Source organism: Thalia democratica, chromosome 8, assembly GCF_965202585.1.
Source record: "Thalia democratica chromosome 8, ktThaDemo2.hap1.1, whole genome shotgun sequence".
NCBI classification, from domain to species: domain Eukaryota; kingdom Metazoa; phylum Chordata; class Thaliacea; order Salpida; family Salpidae; genus Thalia; species Thalia democratica.
In genome coordinates this window covers 33,162,841-33,182,942 of record NC_139172.1, presented here as the reverse complement: position 1 = coordinate 33,182,942, position 20,102 = coordinate 33,162,841, and the positions used below count along the sequence as shown (strand labels likewise).

Below are 20,102 nucleotides of genomic sequence, written 5' to 3'. Positions count from 1 at the left end.
ATACTGAAATGACCTGTTTTAGAATTTTACAGTATCACTTTAACTGCGTTACAAAGGTTCAAAATGGTGACATGCTGTTTAGGTAAATCATTATTTTTTTAAATTAAATATGTTTTGTAGTATATTGAATTATGAAATAAAATAATAAAAGTTGTTCTAAACTCGATTAATCTAAACTACTGTTGGGAATCAGTTAAAAAAATTAAAAATGTGTCTATGTAGCAAATTACTATACAGCACTACATTTATATTTATGAATAAGTTTCATTTAATAAATTGTAATTATGATTATATTTCCAGCAACAATTTATAACAGATTTGTCAAAAATGAAAAACAAAATTATTTTCATTTTCTTCTGTGCCGAGTTTCTTTGTTCAATTTCGGCAAATTTGTACTTTCAAGATGGGGGAATTCCCTCGGAAGACGGGCAATCTCCTCAGGAGTGCAGGATCAGGAAGGTCGTCGATTGCGGTTCGGAAAGCTTCCATTCTTCGGAAGCAGTTCAGAGCAGAGGAATTCCGGGAAAACGCGGGAAACAAGGAAAATTTGGAGAAAAGGGAGAGAAGGGGGAAGAAGGAAGTGTTGGAATAAAAGGTTTATAAAAATAATATTCTTTTTATTTGTGGTTGTAGATAATTTTTAAAAGTTCCAAAATAAAAAGCTTTAAAATTTAATAACAAATAGTTAAAAAATATAATTTCAAGACTTAAAGTACTAATTAAACGCTAAATACTAAAAAAATAGGAGGCTTAAAATTTTAAATCGTTTTTATTCGTTCTTGTTAATTGGTTTAAAACCAAAAATCTTTTGTTGTTATCTGATAATAACATAAATAATAACCCAAGTGCTAGTTTTAATATTAAAGTTATTATATTGTCAGTAAATGGTATATTGTGCTCTAAATTACAACCTTTAGAATAATTTTTAGAATAATTTTTTTTTATGGACATTTTATAGAAAGTGTTAGAGTAACGAAAAAATAAAGGGTTATTTATCAAAAAAGTAGTTATTTATATTTATAGATATTTATACTTATGTAAAAAAAACTTTATATACTCTTCAATCGTATGTTAGTATCAACTTTGAAAATTAGTTAAAATCTTCAGCATTTTTTATATTTTTTATATCTTTTTAAAATTTTTACTTTAAAATAAGTAACTAATTTAAATTAAAATTCAAAACCTAGATTGAAAATTAATATTTTGCATGAATTTTTTTAACTCTTAGTAATAGTGAACAAAATAAATTAAAACATTTCAAACTCTGGTTTTAGTATTAGTCCTGTTGGTTTGGCAAACTTGTTAGTTAATGACTTACAGTTGTTTTAATTTAATTAGTTTTCCTTTTACACGTTAGTAAGTAATTTATTTGTTTCGATTATATTGTAACTTAATTTTCGCTTTAGACTTTCTCATGGTTAAACAAAGAATTTTTGTTTAGTTTTTATTAAAATAAGTAAATGAATATGGTTTATTAACTTATTTGATTATGTTTATTACAAAAAAATTTTTAAATAATTTTAAAACAAATATTTATTACCTCAGGTGACAAGGGCGAACGTGGAACAAGTTTTAATGAAAGCAGAATTCATCACGTTGAAAAGGAAAATAGAAAGTTGATGAAAGAAGTTCGTCGTTTGGAAAATTTCACTCAAGAACTTTCACATAAACATCAAGAACTTCAAGAAAAGTATGAAAAGTTGGAGACAGAAAATACAAACTTGAAGAATTTAGTGTACAAGTTTATGGGAGGTATTAAATTTGTTACTTTAAAAGTTATATCTACCAAAAAATGTAAAGTTTTAAAATTAAAAATATTTTGGAATTAATTATTATAACTAAAACTAAAAATATAATAAAAATTTGGTATTTAAGTGTGATTTTATCTAAAATAAAATATTCACTTTATATTTATAACTATTTATTTACTAATATTCTAAACTTCAAATTTGTTAAAAAACATGTCTCAGGCAAACCGTGTCTCGTCGACTTCGCAGCGCCAACTAACGGAAGTTTGGGCGAGCCAACAGGAAGCGTCGTACCTCACGGTAGTGACGTCATAATAACTTGTAATTATGGGTTCGTGGTGAAAGGAGAAAGCAAGTTTAGTTGCGATGATGGGAACTTCCCCTTATCAGAACAAGAACCAACGGAATGCGTTTTTAAAGGTTTGTAAAATTTTTGAAACATCAAATAAGTATAAAATAATGCAGTATATGTTTATTATAATTTTACAACTTCTAAACCTAATTGTCGAAAAACTATATAAATATTGATTATAAAAGAAATAACTATTACAGATTTAGCTGAGATTTTTCATGAATATTCATAAAATGCATCTAAGTAGATTTTTGTAATCAATGACTACTTATTACGAATAAAAATAATCTAGGTATGTTTATATGTAAACATCAACATTTAATGCAAAATATAAAAAATAGATTCTGTGAACTGATGTATACTTAAAATGTTTTCTATCTATTTAAGCGCCCGACTGTAATGTATACAAGGAATCATCCAATTCAAACGGAGTTTACTCGGTTACTCCATTCAGTGACCAAACAATCGTCAAGCAAGTTTACTGTGATTTGAACACTGATGAGTTTGGTTGGATTGTTAGTTGTTTTATTGGTATTATTATTTTTCTTTAAGTTCTGTTTATGCTGAAATAACAATTAGAGCTTTTACGGTTTAATGTTATATTATTTGAAATATGTCTGCTAAGCTTACTAAGCTGTTTGGTTGGTTACATTTTTCCATTTACATAACTTAAAGAGTTAGTAACTAAAAACAATATTTGTTGATGGTTGCACATTATTAAGTAAAGTGATAATGATGCTCTGATTTTTGATAGAACACAAAACTTTTATATTTTCCTTACATCATTTGAAACTTACAATATACAAGTTTTGAAAAACTATTTATGCTTTTTTTCCTCAAAGCTTTTCTAAATCAAACTTAACTGCCCCAAATTAAAAGATATATTTAAATAGATATTTATTTAGTTTAAACTTAGTTATGATGTATTCCTTACAAAAAAATCAATAAGTTATATTAGTATAAGTGATATTTGTAAACAACAAGAAATATATGTTAATTTTAAAATGGTTAAAACCAGTTTACCTTCATTCGGAGCAATCTGAGTGTTTAGTCTAATTCCTGTTCATTGAATTAGATTGCACAGAATAAAGGCTGAAATCGCGCTGAACTAAACATAAGAAGTAAATAATTGTAATTCTTTTAAAAAAATATTTCATCACTGTAGCCCAAAATTGTACCAAATTAAGTTTAAAAATAAAAGAGTTTCATAAAACAAAACTTTAACAACTAAACATAGTAAGCTTCTTAGTTACTTTTCGCTGTTGTAATTTTCGTTAACAAAAAATCGGTTCAATAAATACTCAAAAAAAGGCAGAGGCTCTAGAAAACTAGTCAAAACACGCCCCTGGTGCATACTGTAAAGTTGACTTATGTTAATGATTATTTTAGGTTTATGTAAAAATGACTTAATAATATGTATTAATAGTAATTTAATTGACGGTTGTTCTGTTGAGTGCTTAAAGAAGCTCGAGACAAAATGAATAATTTATATACTAATAATTAAATAGATAGATTAAACAAATTTTATATTTTATTCGCGACCGGTTTCGGTGGCAAGAGATTGCGACCTTTTCAAGCAAAAATAATATATGAAACTGCATATAACAATGTTAGTTAATTATACTGTTGTTTAAAAACTTATTCATGCGTGAAGAATATAAACAAAAATAAAAATGTTGCATATTCGAAAATTCAAGCATATCAGAGTAAATTTAGGTAAAATTGGTACTAGTTTAAAAAAAAAGGGTTGAATTAATGTTAATATAATGAGTCAAAAATAAAAAACTGAATCCAGAGCTTTTCTTTAAAAAAAAATAATAAAAATAATAAAATATTTATATCTTTTCTTTAAAAAAAATAATAATAATATATTTATACCTTTAAATTTATCTAAATGAAATTAAGAATTGTCTTAAAATTTGCATAAATCTATTTATATAAGCTCTTTACATCCCAGTAAATTGAGCATTCTTTTTTAGTTAAGGCAAATAACTAAACATATATACTAATAATTAAAAAATAACATGAAAATTTTTAAATATTAGCTAATAATGTTTATTTTAATATTTTCAAAGGTCATCATGAGAAGATTTGATGGATCAGTGAGCTTCGGAAGATCGTGGGAGGAATATTTATCTGGGTTCGGCATCACTCAAAATGAACACTGGATGGGTTAAAATACTATATAATTATTTAACTATACAAATACTTTTATTAGGTGAACATTTAATTGTTCCGTAGTTTAAATTGTACACATCTTTTTTTAACAAGTCTTGCGAATTCAAAATAAACACTTTGCGGGTCAATATTTTATAAATATTTGGGTTTAAATTATTTAAATAACATAAGTTTAGTTTTTTAGTTTATTATTATAAAAAAACAGTTAGAATATTTATTAGGTTAACATCTAAGTGCTGAATAGTCTGAATTAAAAAGATAGTATTTTATTTTGTTTTAAATGAAAATTTGTTAAATGGTTTAAGGGACCTGTACAATATATTGAAGGGCCAAAACTTCATTCTCAGGATAGATATGGAATCCTTCAACGGAGACAAATCGTACGCCCAATACGAGTAAAGTGTTTATACTTTTAATAATCTTACGTCGTATTGTAACTTTTTAATTAATTAAATCTAATTATTAATACAGGATGTTTTTTTGTAGTATCGCTTGCCTGCATAAGTTATAACTAATTGTAATTAAGCTAAATATAAGCGAACTTTTGATAAAATTAATAATTTTACGTCAAATGTTAACTTTTTAGTTAAAGTGATAATATTGAAAAATCCCGTTTAAAACAAAATAGTTTAGGACAATTGTTTGCTTACATGAGTTATCTAAACCAACAGATACTTGAAATCATCATAATTCATAGATTAATCGGAAAATTTTATTATTACTTAAGTTGTATTTCTTTTTATATATTATATATATTATATATATATATATTATATAATTATAAATTTTCGTAGGATTATGCTCTACCTACATTATACTTTTCTTAACGATTTTCTGAATAGTTTTACTCAATCTATCACTTATTAAAAGGACATTTTATATCGGGTCGGAAGATGAAAAGTTTCCGATACACTTTGGAGGATATTCTGGTACTGCAGGTATTTATTAACTATTTTAGTTTATCTTTAGTTTTTTATCATACAAGTTTGAATAATTATTTGGAATTTAAATTGAGGGAAATAACCAAGGGTTGATCGATCATCAAACCACAAGCTCTCGGTAGACCGATGATTTTATCTAGGGAATAAGCATAAAAAAAATTTCAGATAAAAATATTTTTGGTTAAAAAAGTTATATTTAAAATTTTTTTTAAAAGTTTAATTTTAATTTGACATCTTTTAAAACGCACAAAACGTTTAAGAATTTCTAATTAAAAAAAAATAAACAGGAGACGGGTTCGGATACCGTAACTACATACAGCAGGGTCAAAAATTTACAACCATCGACGAAGACAATGATGATTATCCAGGTAAAAACTGCGCGTCAGGTCAGGGTAATGGTGGTTGGTGGTACCGTGCTTGTTCCCACAACTCACTATCTGGTCAGTCACGTTTTTATTGTTTTATTTTTATTGTTTATTCATCAAGTTCTCAGATGGATTTTTCAACCTTGTTTAAACAGCAATAACCAGTAAACAAAATAATTTGAGATTTTTTTTTAAATGACTCGTTAACTTTTGTTTTAGGGAGATATGAAAAACCTGGGTCATTCAGTGCTTACAAGGGTCTGACCTGGTATCCTGTAACTGGATCTAGTGAATCACTGAAAAAAGTTCAGATGAAAGTAAAAAGAAAGAACTAGTTTTCTATTTCATCTTACGTTTTTCTTTAGTAGAACACTTTTTTTTTTTGCTAATTTTTATTAATAAAGAACTGCATAAAAGAATAATTTGTCTTTTTGTAGAACAGTATATTTTAAGTACTGCTTACCTACAATATAAGATACACTTTTGGATAAGTAAATTTTAGTTCTACTTTTAATGATTTAAAAAAACTAAGAGAAAATAGCTACCCTTTAAATATACAGGTTAAGGTAAACATTTTCTTAAAAGTGTCTATATTTACCAAACATTAACAACTACTTACTTCAGTTTTTAATTAGCTCAAAGTAACTTTGAGATAAAAAATTTTAAAAACACAAGTTATGTTTTAATTTTTGTAACATATTGTGTTAGTTATGGTCAGGTCGGTAATTGAACTCCAAAAGCTAATGTATAAAATTGAAATTTACAGTACCTTTTAATCATTAACTAAGACGATTAATAATAGTCAGTTTATACTGTACGTCTAAAAATTAAAAACGTAACACTTTAGGATAGTAAGTGAAGCTTAAAATACGCTGAGGATTCAAATATGCACGAAGAGAAATTTTTGCACGAATAGTCAATTTTGCACGAAACTTAGCACGAAGGGATATTTTTGCAACAAAACATTTTTGAACAGCGTCAATTTTACACGGGGCGTTACTTTTACACAAAGATACTTTTCACGGATTAGAATTTTTTTGTTTAAAATTTTTAGTTTTATTTTAACTGTTATATGTTATTAAAAAATTCTATCACTATTACCTTTAACACTCACTTTTTGTAGGTAATTTATTTTTTATTTTTTTGGGTTTTTAAGTTAATTAATCAATTTATATATTTTTAATTTTCTTTTTTTTTCATTAATAATTGCTATCTTAATTTTCACTGTTACCCCTTAGCTATGTGTGGTAAAATTTTCACTTCAGTGAGTATGTTTTTTTTTTTGTTTTCTATTATATTTTTATTTTCTTTTTCTTTTTATCCTGTCTTTTAACTAATTTCTATTATTTATTTTATTATTTTCATTTTGACTACCTTTGTTACCTCTAACCTTTACCCTTGGTCTGTAACTTATTTTTTTTATTAACTTATCTTTTTTGTATTTTTTCTTTACTTCTGTTTTTAAAATTATATTTTTAACACTTTCGAGCAAAAATAAATCTTTGTGCAAAAGTATCTTAGTGTAAAAAAGTCTCTTCGTGCAAAATTGTCTTTGTGCAAAAGTGTCTCTTTGTGCATACTCTACACGTTTCCTAAAATACATAGTTGTTAAAACTTGTAACAACAATATACACTTTTATTGTAAAGAAAAATATTAACCTAAATGCTCTTTTAAAATCAAGTTTAAATTGCCGTGTTAAAAAATATAGCTTTTCAAAGTTAGATGTAATATATACTTAAAACGTTATGATATACTCATTTAAATAATAAAAAAGCTTTTTAGTTAAAGTTTATATATTTAAAATGTATCTAGCCAATAACTGAAAACATGTATTTTACAGGCTTATAAAAACGTTTGAAAAATTTTAAATATGATTTTTACTAAAGTTTACTAGATTGTTTGTTACAGTTTACTCATAAAACATTTTAAAAACATATGTCGAAAGATATTGAGGCTCTATATTGTTTAGCATACAGATAGTTAAGGTAGAAAAATTACATCTTTTTTGAATATAATAGTATAAATAAAGTAAGATATTTTTTTTATAATCAACATAAAAGTAGCTCAGTTTTGGGTAGTATTTCTTGTAATAGTGCATTGTTTAAAGAATATATAAACTTATATTAAGCACAATTAGATGTAATAAATTTAATTTTAGTAAAAATAATTTATAAAAATTTTCATATACAAAAAAAAAAATTATTTTAAATGAAATAAGTTTTGTTGTTAAACTTGTACAAAAATCTAGTTTTATTTTTCTTTAATGAAACATGGTTAAATCCTAATATTGTTGATCCAAAATTTTGTACCTAAAGGTTTAATACTATCCGTAATAATAGACTAAGCAAGGGGGAGGCGTTGCTGTCATTTTTAACAATTCTCTTGAATTAGTTGAAGTTAAAACTAACGTTATTTCATCTGATGGTTTCGAATTTATATGTTTTGATTTGATTGTTATGGACTAAAAATAAGATTTTTATTTGTCTACATTCTTACTTTATAGAGTTTTCAAATCGTGATCATTGCGTTTGCATGAAACACCATGTTGAATAAAACTCTCCATCTCAAATTGTCTAATTAATGTGTCTTCATTCCTCCAAACTCTTCTAGTTCTTTAAAAATTGTTTAAACTATGATCAATCTAATCATACACTTTATTCCAAAAAGTTTCCTTTTGACATTCTTGGTGACTTCAACTTACCAAATATAGACTGAAATATTCCAAGCACAACATACAATGACTGTCAAATAAGCTTTATTTAATTTTTTTCAGATAATCTTTTTACACAACTTATTGATTCCCCAACACAAAAAGACGGTAACATTATTGATTTACTGCTTTGTAATTGTAAGGGTTTGGATAGAGTTAATTTTCATCATTTGGTTGATTCACATTTAACCGATGCTAATGACCGCAGCGTTATTTCGTTTGGCATTAGTGTTGATAGGAGGACAAAGTTAACTTCTCAGTCACTCTACCCATATTTTTGCTGAGCAAACTTTGATAAAATTAATAAATTTTTGTCGGAAATAAATTGGAAAGTTAAATATAACAATTCAAAAAGCTTATAAGAGTTTTATGATGAATTTATAAACACAGTAAACTTTTCAATAAAAATGTGTTACTTTAACTAAACATCACAAATACCAAAAAATATCTTTTAAGTATAAAATACTGTGGTGAGAAAAACTAAAACTTTAAAAACAATATAAATCGGATTAGCAGATGATACAGAAGTACAAAAAAGTTTCAAATAAATATCAAAAAGCAGTTAAAAGTTTTAATATAGAACATGAAAGAATTTTTCTTTGGAATGATAAAGTTAAAAAAAGTTATTTTTATGTAAACTCTAAGCTTAAGACAGCACCTGCTTTTTCTGTTTTGCAAGACGTAAACAATTTACCAATAGTATCCAATTTTCATAACTTTTCTTTTTTAATAGATCCTTTCAAAAGACAATTGTTAAAATTGATAAAAACATAAATTATAACTTTATTGATAAAGACTGCCAAGAAATGCAACTTTTTATACAAACAATGATGAAAAAGTTAATTGTATCGACCGTTTTAAAGATAAAATAAAAAGAACAACAGATAATACTTTTTCGTTTTTTATTAAACGTACTATTTGTTCTATACTTTTTCCAATAGCACTAATTTTTAATTGTTGCTTGGCTACATCTTTTGTACCAAAACAATGGAAAATTTCATATGTAATACCGATACAAAAAAGGTAGAAAGTTCTTCCCTTTAAATTACAGACCAATTTCTTTGACAAGTGGATATTGAAAAACATTTGAACATATTATTTCTATAAATATACTTGATCCTTTTTTTTCAAATAACCTTATTTCATCTAAACAATTTGGTTTTCTCCCTAACCAAACTTTCTGTTTTCAATTATTATACTGCTTACACTCTTGGTTGGTGTATTTTTTAAGTAGTAAGTTTACTCAAGTAATCTATATAGATATCCAAAAAGTTTTTGATTCTGTCTTCCATGTTAAATTAATAAAAACATTATAACAATACAAAATTCATAGCAGTCTAGTTAGTTGTTTCAAAGAGTTTCTAAATGGTAGAACTCAAATAGTAGTAAATAACAACAATGTTTCAGTATATTACCTATTTTTAGTGGAGTCGCTCATGGAGGGTTATTGGCCCACTGCTATTTAGTATTTACATGAATGATATAGCTTCAGAAGTTGGTGTTAGCAGCAACATTAACCTCTTTGCAGATGACACAAACATTTTAGCCAATCGAATACAACTTTACAGAATTCCTTAGATAAAATTTACAACTAGCTTAAGGAAAGAAAATTAAAGTTAAACCCTAGTAAATTTCAAGTTTTAAATATTCAAAAAAAAACTAACATCTCTACTTTTGATTTTTAAATAAGCAACACAAACTTATCTTCCGCTTAAGTGTTTAAAGATCTCAGGATTTTGTTGCTAAAAACTAAAATAGAACCACTATAATGATTAATTTTACCGAACTGCATCAACTACATCTTTTTAAGTTTTAGAGAGCTTTAAATCTACGGATATAAACATCCTTAAAAAGCTGTGTAATTAATACGTGCATTATTCATTTTTCAAAGTTGAGCTCAGAGAATACTTTGAGTTAGATACGCTCCATTGCACTAGCCAATGAGAATCATCTGACTTGTTTCAAACTAATTCTGATGCAAATAAACATCAGAACGTGACAGGCAGTTTATTTGTAAGCAGTTGGTTAGTTTTTGGTGTGCAGCTGGAAGCAACAACTATCTTGAACTGATTTGTGAATGTTTATTGTTAGTATTGTTTTAAAAGTTAATATTTCAACTGGTATTTACTTGTTTAAATATTTAAGCCAGGTTTATAGTTAATAGTTTATTCTTTAACAGTTTCTTGTTTACTAAAAGTTTTGTTTATTTTTTAGTTTATATTTTAAGTCTTTTGAAATAGATTTAAATAGCAGACCAATAGCAATTTTAATTTTTTTCGCAGACCTGGTGTTCGACCACTCGTACTTGCAAGTGAGGCGCCAGGCCAGCAACAAGTCGGTGACTGGTGAGTACAGCGCCACCCTATTGGTCGAAACTCCCGCCTTTTCGTTCCGCTTGGACAAACACACCGCTCACTCGAGCATGAGCTTAGCGGGAAAAAATAAGAGGGTGGTTGAGTGGGAAAGCGCGCCAATTCAAACTGCTAAAACAAGTGCGTAACAGTATACTACATTTTTGTATACGTTTTAATTTTTTTGTGTTAATTATTACTTGTTACTCAGTTCCACCGCTGAATGGATTACCGATTATATAATAACTTTTATGTGTAAAAAAGGAGTTTTTAATATATAACTCTTCAATTTAAATTGACTACTTTGTTAAATATGTTTACACCACTTATTTATTTTTCAAGTATGTAATGGAATACATGTTGTTTTTTATTTATATATCTTTTTTTTTTGACAATCAAAAACTAGTTTTACAATTTATAAATGTGACAATTTTAATTTAAAAGACGATTCCAGACCCTCTACAGCGACAAATGATAAAAATAAAACAAGCAAAGAAACACCGGTGAAGAAAAAAAGCAGGTTTATGGGAGAGTCTTTCACTATACTAAGTTAGTTTTAAAGATAGTTTAATAGAATATTCAATAAGCTAAAAAAGAATCTTTGTCATTGTTCTATACAGTTACTACCTTTTTATTTATGCTTAGTATTTGCTTCGTAGTTTTTGGTATAGAGTTAAATAGACGACTTGTGATAAACTTGCATTACAAGTCCATTTGTTTAATAAATCTCTACATGATAGATGTCAACATATGATAAAAAGTTGCATCGCAGCTACTATTATACTTAAGTAAAAAGTAAAAACAGTATTATTAATATAAAAGAAGTTTTATTAAAAGGTACATAAAATTGAAGTTAATTTTTTTAATCAATGTACATCATACAGCTGAAGAACATTCTAGCAATGAAATTTATTGTTGTTTGTAGGAAACACAATGACGCATGACTTACTTAACTATTAGTTTTCAACTTAAAACTATTTTAAACAAAACTAGATTTTTTTTCATTGTTTTAGTTTTATTTATTTATAATAAGTAGTTACTGTTAATAATATTTTAAGTAATAAAAATTAATAATTTTTTATATCTTAAGTTAAGTATAAAATGAATACAAATGATGATATTATTTTCATTTATGTCACATTAAATTTTTTTAATATCGATTGAAGTTGTAGTGTCACCAGAAATTACAACATTTTGTGTTTGCTTTGAAATCTTTGATTTTCTTCCGTGATCTGTAAACATTTACAGTTATAAGTATTTGATAAAGTTTCTTATAAAAAACATTAGTTATCATAGATAGATAGGTTTCATTGTTTTGTACCTGGTAGTAAACAAAAATTTAGAGCGTACTCTATGCGGTAGCGTACTTCTTATAAGCGTACCTTATCGATGTCTTAACTTTTTAAAAACTATCTTCTTGAAATTTGGACATGGTAGTAAATATTAGTAGAATATCAATGTTAAATTTACAAAAAGTTCCTGCCCATATTGTTGAACAAGGAGTGCATTAGTTTGTAGAAAACCCATTATTGTTATCAATAAACACATTTTAAGTAGCTTTACATTATACTTTCAATGTTTTTATCTTAAACTTTACTTTTAATTTAAAAAAGACCCAAAAATGTGTAATTTTTAAAACCTTGAGGAAATTCTGAAATCCTTGAGATCATTTGGCAACCCTTACATAAATGTTTGGTTTTCTACAAAATAATCGACGCACATTATTCAACAATATTTACAGGAACTTTTAGTAAATTTTACATTGATATTCTACTTACATTTGCTACAAGGTGCAAATTTCAAGGAGATACTTTTTTAAAAGTCAAGACATCAATAAAGTGCGCCTTTCAATAAAATGCCATTTCATAACAATTCAGAAGCGACTGTTACGCTCTTTTAAGTTTTTTTATAAAAAATCAAAAGTAAAACATTGAATTTAAAAATAATGGAACAATATTGAAAACGTATATTTTTATAACAATAAATTTTGGTTTACTTGTTTCATTGTCTCAACAAGTTTATGAACGCATAAAACTTCTTGTTTATCTTAAATTAAGAAAATATTTTATTGAATAAAAAATTGTTAAATTGTTATATTATATTAAAAACTTTTACACGCACTATGTATGTGCTTTATAATACAATAAACTTTCAACACATTTTTCTTATTTTAGTAAGTATCTGCACAATAATTACTTTTTCTTTATTCAAAAATAAAAGTTTGGTAAACTTTTTTTTAAACTATTTATATTGCACGCATAATTATAACGATACAAGCCTATGTTAAAGTCGTAAAAAGTTTAATAAAAACGTTGAAGATAGCATTGACAAAGGTACAAAGCGTTGATACAAAAACAGCATAATTAGTTTTATAATTATATATGTTTAAAAAAAAAAAAAGTAGATTTCTGTACAAGATTTTATGCAATAGTTTATGTTTTATGGCATTTTTTAACTACATTAGAATAAATATATTGTTTTGCTAAAGTAGAGTCAATCATACAATGCAATAGTTACGTTTAAAAAATAATCTTTGGTTTAAAAAAAAAGTATGAGTCACTGGTAGAAGCTATTTTTAAACAAAAAATGTTGAAGTTAAATTATTTTCTGAAACAAATAATAAATCTTTTTGAAAAAAAATATGAGTGGTTTATTCAACATTGTTTGTTAGTTTTTTATCATGCTTATAAGTTTTGCCGAAGCTTACACTTAATTATACTTTTTATCGAACGATATAAAACAAACAAAAACCTGGTCTTTTGGTAATCAAGTCGTACACAACATGGTTATACAACCTATCACGATGTGATAAATATTTTTTTTTCAAAAAGTAAGACAACAAAAATATAGTCATAATATAAAGTACGCAACCCTGTAAAGTACGCTCTGAATTTTTATTTACTACCAGGTACAAAAAAATGCACCCAATTTATCTATGATAACTAATGTGTTTTTACAAACTTTATTAAATTCTTATAACTATAAATAATTATATATCACGGAAAGAAATCAAATTTTCAAAGCAACAGAAAATGTTGTAATTTTTGTGACATTCCAATTTCGATTGACATTTCAAAAATTTATTGTGACATAAATAAAAATAATATGATCCTTTGTATTTTTTTATACTAAACTTTAGATATAAAGAAATATTGATTTTGATAACTTAAAATAGTATTAACAAAAACTACTTATTTTAAATAAATATAACTAAAACAATAAAAAAAAATCAAGTTTTGTTTAAAATAGTCTGTTCTCCTTTAAAAATTTCAATCTAGTAGTTTTTATGTCTAAAAAGTAGATGCAAGCACAGTACTTGGGCTTAAACAAACAAGAAATTTATGATTAACTTGTTTTGTTATTTCTACAAACACACTGACGCACAGTATTTATGCCTTATAAAACAGTAAAACTATGATTAAGTTGTTTTGTAATTTCTAAAAACACACTGACGCACAGTAATCATGCGTTATAAAACAGTAAAACTATGGTTAAGTTGTTTTGTTAATTCTACAAATACATAGATGCATAGTAAATGTGCTTAATAAAAGTAATTTAACTATGTGTAAGTTGTTTAATGTGGTTAACTTGCACACCCAAAAGTTGTTCATTTTTATCAAAAACCTTTGATAAACTTGTTTTTAATGACTAAGTTATTGTACGCACAAAAATTTTGTTTTAGTTAAAAAATAATTTTGATCGCACAACATTTGTTCTTTATAAAACAATAATTTTTAGTTGTATAGCTTCTTTTTTATCTTTAACTTTATTTTTTACGTATAAAAAGAAAGTTTTCAAATGAAACTTTTAGATATTGTATTATAACTACAACTTAGAGTAACTTTACATAAATATTATTTAATTGTTACTGCAACTATTTTACTTCAGGATGTTTAAGGAAAAATCTAAAAACTGTTATAAATAATCCTATTTAGTTTACAAAGTTTACTAAGAGATTTAAAACCATCAAAAATATACTGACTAAAGAAGTTTTTTAAAATAACCTTGACTAAAAAAAACGAAAAAATTGTAACACAGTTGATAAAGGTTAGCGTTAAAAAACTTTAATTATTTTTACTTAAATTCACAATTTGACAACTTAACAAAATTATGAACATTTGAATTTTCAAATAAAAGATTTAAATTCTAGATGCAACTTATTTTAGCTAAAATTTCAAAACTATTTAAAATACTTCACATTAGTTTACAAAATACACCAAAACAATACAAACTTTACAGACTAATTAAATATCAAAAATGTTATAAAAGTATTATGGGGTGTTCATATACCTAGGATAAGATAATGATTTTCGAGCTTCAACCATTAAATGGTGAAGCGTGTTCACTGGATATTTTTTCAAGAATCTGTATCTTACTCACCCCTCTCCTCTTGATAACTTCCTTCATGTCATCCCAGTGCCGTTCAATGACTTGAGTGTGTACCCACCGATTGTCGAAGTTAACGAAGCCTACTTTATGATTAACCGTGTGGTGTTCATAGTTCATCGGTTCACTACTAATTTTTAAATTTCATTGTAAGCCCCCCCCCCCATTGGTCGGACGTTATAATGCTGCCTAGTCTTATGTGCTGAATTATGAGGGGCTCAAGGGTAGTCATTCTTCTGTTTCTTTCGAAGCCTAGAGCGACAGCAAAAACACTTTTTGCTTTTTCGCTCTATGCCTCTGAAAATCCAGTTGGATGATTTTTCCCTGTTCCCCCCTGTTCTTTTTTACAGTACAGAAGTGCGATTCGTCAAATTCCACAACTACTCCAGGTCCACCAATAATGTCTTGTTCTACTGAATCTTCACAGACCCGTTGATGTACATCAGTTTTAGTATTTAAAAATTTTCTGTACTTCATTCAAATATGTTTTAAGTAAGTATGTTCGTTAAAAAAAGGAAACTAACAAATTTAATTTTCAAAGCCTCCTAAAACTTTAAGCTAGAATTTTTTCGCGACTTTAGTTTCCGCCTTCCATTAGGAACCATCACCAACTTTGATCAATTATATTTCAAAAATTACTTTAAATATTTTCAAGCGGCTAAAAATGTTTAACAGCCCAAATAAAACTCTACAATATAAGATTAAGTTGTAAAAATCAATATTGACCCCCTCCCATATGCCTTTAATGTTTTTCGTCATAATTACTGCACTTATAGCATTGAAAGTAATTATATGACTATAGTAATTCAACTTTTCACGAAAATATTATACTGATATATGAAATTTAAAACCATTATATTGATAAATCTATTAAGAAAAAGGCTGCAAGTTTATTTTATTAAAAATTTTTCTATGCCATTTGATTTTCTACTAGGTTTGTTTTAATGTACAAGTTTTTTTGTCTCTCTTTAAAAAGACAAATGAAATGTTGATTAAAATTTTATGAAATTAAATATAAAGCTTGTTTAAAAGTGTTTATATATAAATAGTATTAGATTCTAGAACCATTAATTTTAAGCGCTCTATTTCGGTTAAAAAAAAAAAGAATGTTTATATATAAAAGTTGTGTTCTAAAACAAATGAAAATCTTATATAAATGACAGTATTTCAGTAAATAATAATAAAGTAATAATATTGAAAAATCCCGTTTAAAACAAAATAGTTTAGGACAATTGTTTGCTTACATGAGTTATCTAAACCAACAGATACTTGAAATCATCATAATTCATAGATTAATCGGAAAATTTTATTATTACTTAAGTTGTATTTCTTTTTATATATTATATATATTATATATATATATATTATATAATTATAAATTTTCGTAGGATTATGCTCTACCTACATTATACTTTTCTTAACGATTTTCTGAATAGTTTTACTCAATCTATCACTTATTAAAAGGACATTTTATATCGGGTCGGAAGATGAAAAGTTTCCGATACACTTTGGAGGATATTCTGGTACTGCAGGTATTTATTAACTATTTTAGTTTATCTTTAGTTTTTTATCATACAAGTTTGAATAATTATTTGGAATTTAAATTGAGGGAAATAACCAAGGGTTGATCGATCATCAAACCACAAGCTCTCGGTAGACCGATGATTTTATCTAGGGAATAAGCATAAAAAAAATTTCAGATAAAAATATTTTTGGTTAAAAAAGTTATATTTAAAATTTTTTTTAAAAGTTTAATTTTAATTTGACATCTTTTAAAACGCACAAAACGTTTAAGAATTTCTAATTAAAAAAAAATAAACAGGAGACGGGTTCGGATACCGTAACTACATACAGCAGGGTCAAAAATTTACAACCATCGACGAAGACAATGATGATTATCCAGGTAAAAACTGCGCGTCAGGTCAGGGTAATGGTGGTTGGTGGTACCGTGCTTGTTCCCACAACTCACTATCTGGTCAGTCACGTTTTTATTGTTTTATTTTTATTGTTTATTCATCAAGTTCTCAGATGGATTTTTCAACCTTGTTTAAACAGCAATAACCAGTAAACAAAATAATTTGAGATTTTTTTTTAAATGACTCGTTAACTTTTGTTTTAGGGAGATATGAAAAACCTGGGTCATTCAGTGCTTACAAGGGTCTGACCTGGTATCCTGTAACTGGATCTAGTGAATCACTGAAAAAAGTTCAGATGAAAGTAAAAAGAAAGAACTAGTTTTCTATTTCATCTTACGTTTTTCTTTAGTAGAACACTTTTTTTTTTTGCTAATTTTTATTAATAAAGAACTGCATAAAAGAATAATTTGTCTTTTTGTAGAACAGTATATTTTAAGTACTGCTTACCTACAATATAAGATACACTTTTGGATAAGTAAATTTTAGTTCTACTTTTAATGATTTAAAAAAACTAAGAGAAAATAGCTACCCTTTAAATATACAGGTTAAGGTAAACATTTTCTTAAAAGTGTCTATATTTACCAAACATTAACAACTACTTACTTCAGTTTTTAATTAGCTCAAAGTAACTTTGAGATAAAAAATTTTAAAAACACAAGTTATGTTTTAATTTTTGTAACATATTGTGTTAGTTATGGTCAGGTCGGTAATTGAACTCCAAAAGCTAATGTATAAAATTGAAATTTACAGTACCTTTTAATCATTAACTAAGACGATTAATAATAGTCAGTTTATACTGTACGTCTAAAAATTAAAAACGTAACACTTTAGGATAGTAAGTGAAGCTTAAAATACGCTGAGGATTCAAATATGCACGAAGAGAAATTTTTGCACGAATAGTCAATTTTGCACGAAACTTAGCACGAAGGGATATTTTTGCAACAAAACATTTTTGAACAGCGTCAATTTTACACGGGGCGTTACTTTTACACAAAGATACTTTTCACGGATTAGAATTTTTTTGTTTAAAATTTTTAGTTTTATTTTAACTGTTATATGTTATTAAAAAATTCTATCACTATTACCTTTAACACTCACTTTTTGTAGGTAATTTATTTTTTATTTTTTTGGGTTTTTAAGTTAATTAATCAATTTATATATTTTTAATTTTCTTTTTTTTTCATTAATAATTGCTATCTTAATTTTCACTGTTACCCCTTAGCTATGTGTGGTAAAATTTTCACTTCAGTGAGTATGTTTTTTTTTTTGTTTTCTATTATATTTTTATTTTCTTTTTCTTTTTATCCTGTCTTTTAACTAATTTCTATTATTTATTTTATTATTTTCATTTTGACTACCTTTGTTACCTCTAACCTTTACCCTTGGTCTGTAACTTATTTTTTTTATTAACTTATCTTTTTTGTATTTTTTCTTTACTTCTGTTTTTAAAATTATATTTTTAACACTTTCGAGCAAAAATAAATCTTTGTGCAAAAGTATCTTAGTGTAAAAAAGTCTCTTCGTGCAAAATTGTCTTTGTGCAAAAGTGTCTCTTTGTGCATACTCTACACGTTTCCTAAAATACATAGTTGTTAAAACTTGTAACAACAATATACACTTTTATTGTAAAGAAAAATATTAACCTAAATGCTCTTTTAAAATCAAGTTTAAATTGCCGTGTTAAAAAATATAGCTTTTCAAAGTTAGATGTAATATATACTTAAAACGTTATGATATACTCATTTAAATAATAAAAAAGCTTTTTAGTTAAAGTTTATATATTTAAAATGTATCTAGCCAATAACTGAAAACATGTATTTTACAGGCTTATAAAAACGTTTGAAAAATTTTAAATATGATTTTTACTAAAGTTTACTAGATTGTTTGTTACAGTTTACTCATAAAACGTTTTAAAAACATATGTCGAAAGATATTGAGGCTCTATATTGTTTAGCATACAGATAGTTAAGGTAGAAAAATTACATCTTTTTTGAATATAATAGTATAAATAAAGTAAGATATTTTTTTTATAATCAACATAAAAGTAGCTCAGTTTTGGGTAGTATTTCTTGTAATAGTGCATTGTTTAAAGAATATATAAACTTATATTAAGCACAATTAGATGTAATAAATTTAATTTTAGTAAAAATAATTTATAAAAATTTTCATATACAAAAAAAAAAATTATTTTAAATGAAATAAGTTTTGTTGTTAAACTTGTACAAAAATCTAGTTTTATTTTTCTTTAATGAAACATGGTTAAATCCTAATATTGTTGATCCAAAATTTTGTACCTAAAGGTTTAATACTATCCGTAATAATAGACTAAGCAAGGGGGAGGCGTTGCTGTCATTTTTAACAATTCTCTTGAATTAGTTGAAGTTAAAACTAACGTTATTTCATCTGATGGTTTCGAATTTATATGTTTTGATTTGATTGTTATGGACTAAAAATAAGATTTTTATTTGTCTACATTCTTACTTTATAGAGTTTTCAAATCGTGATCATTGCGTTTGCATGAAACACCATGTTGAATAAAACTCTCCATCTCAAATTGTCTAATTAATGTGTCTTCATTCCTCCAAACTCTTCTAGTTCTTTAAAAATTGTTTAAACTATGATCAATCTAATCATACACTTTATTCCAAAAAGTTTCCTTTTGACATTCTTGGTGACTTCAACTTACCAAATATAGACTGAAATATTCCAAGCACAACATACAATGACTGTCAAATAAGCTTTATTTAATTTTTTTCAGATAATCTTTTTACACAACTTATTGATTCCCCAACACAAAAAGACGGTAACATTATTGATTTACTGCTTTGTAATTGTAAGGGTTTGGATAGAGTTAATTTTCATCATTTGGTTGATTCACATTTAACCGATGCTAATGACCGCAGCGTTATTTCGTTTGGCATTAGTGTTGATAGGAGGACAAAGTTAACTTCTCAGTCACTCTACCCATATTTTTGCTGAGCAAACTTTGATAAAATTAATAAATTTTTGTCGGAAATAAATTGGAAAGTTAAATATAACAATTCAAAAAGCTTATAAGAGTTTTATGATGAATTTATAAACACAGTAAACTTTTCAATAAAAATGTGTTACTTTAACTAAACATCACAAATACCAAAAAATATCTTTTAAGTAT

The 20,102-nt window shown here is 26.0% G+C and overlaps 1 protein-coding gene across 1 annotated transcript; it reads left to right on the top strand.

Annotated features, from left to right (window-relative positions):
- Window positions 1-327: 327 nt before the first annotated feature.
- Window positions 328-5,949, top strand: LOC145843159 (fibrinogen-like protein A). Its single transcript, XM_082950621.1, has 9 exons — window positions 328-595; window positions 1,546-1,752; window positions 1,971-2,168; window positions 2,488-2,615; window positions 4,176-4,275; window positions 4,580-4,673; window positions 5,149-5,216; window positions 5,507-5,659; window positions 5,804-5,949. The coding sequence occupies exons 1-9, from the start codon at window positions 328-330 to the stop codon at window positions 5,917-5,919; spliced, it is 1,332 nt and encodes a 443-aa protein (XP_082806747.1). The 3' UTR covers window positions 5,920-5,949.
- The last annotated feature ends 14,153 nt before the right edge of the window (window positions 5,950-20,102 follow it).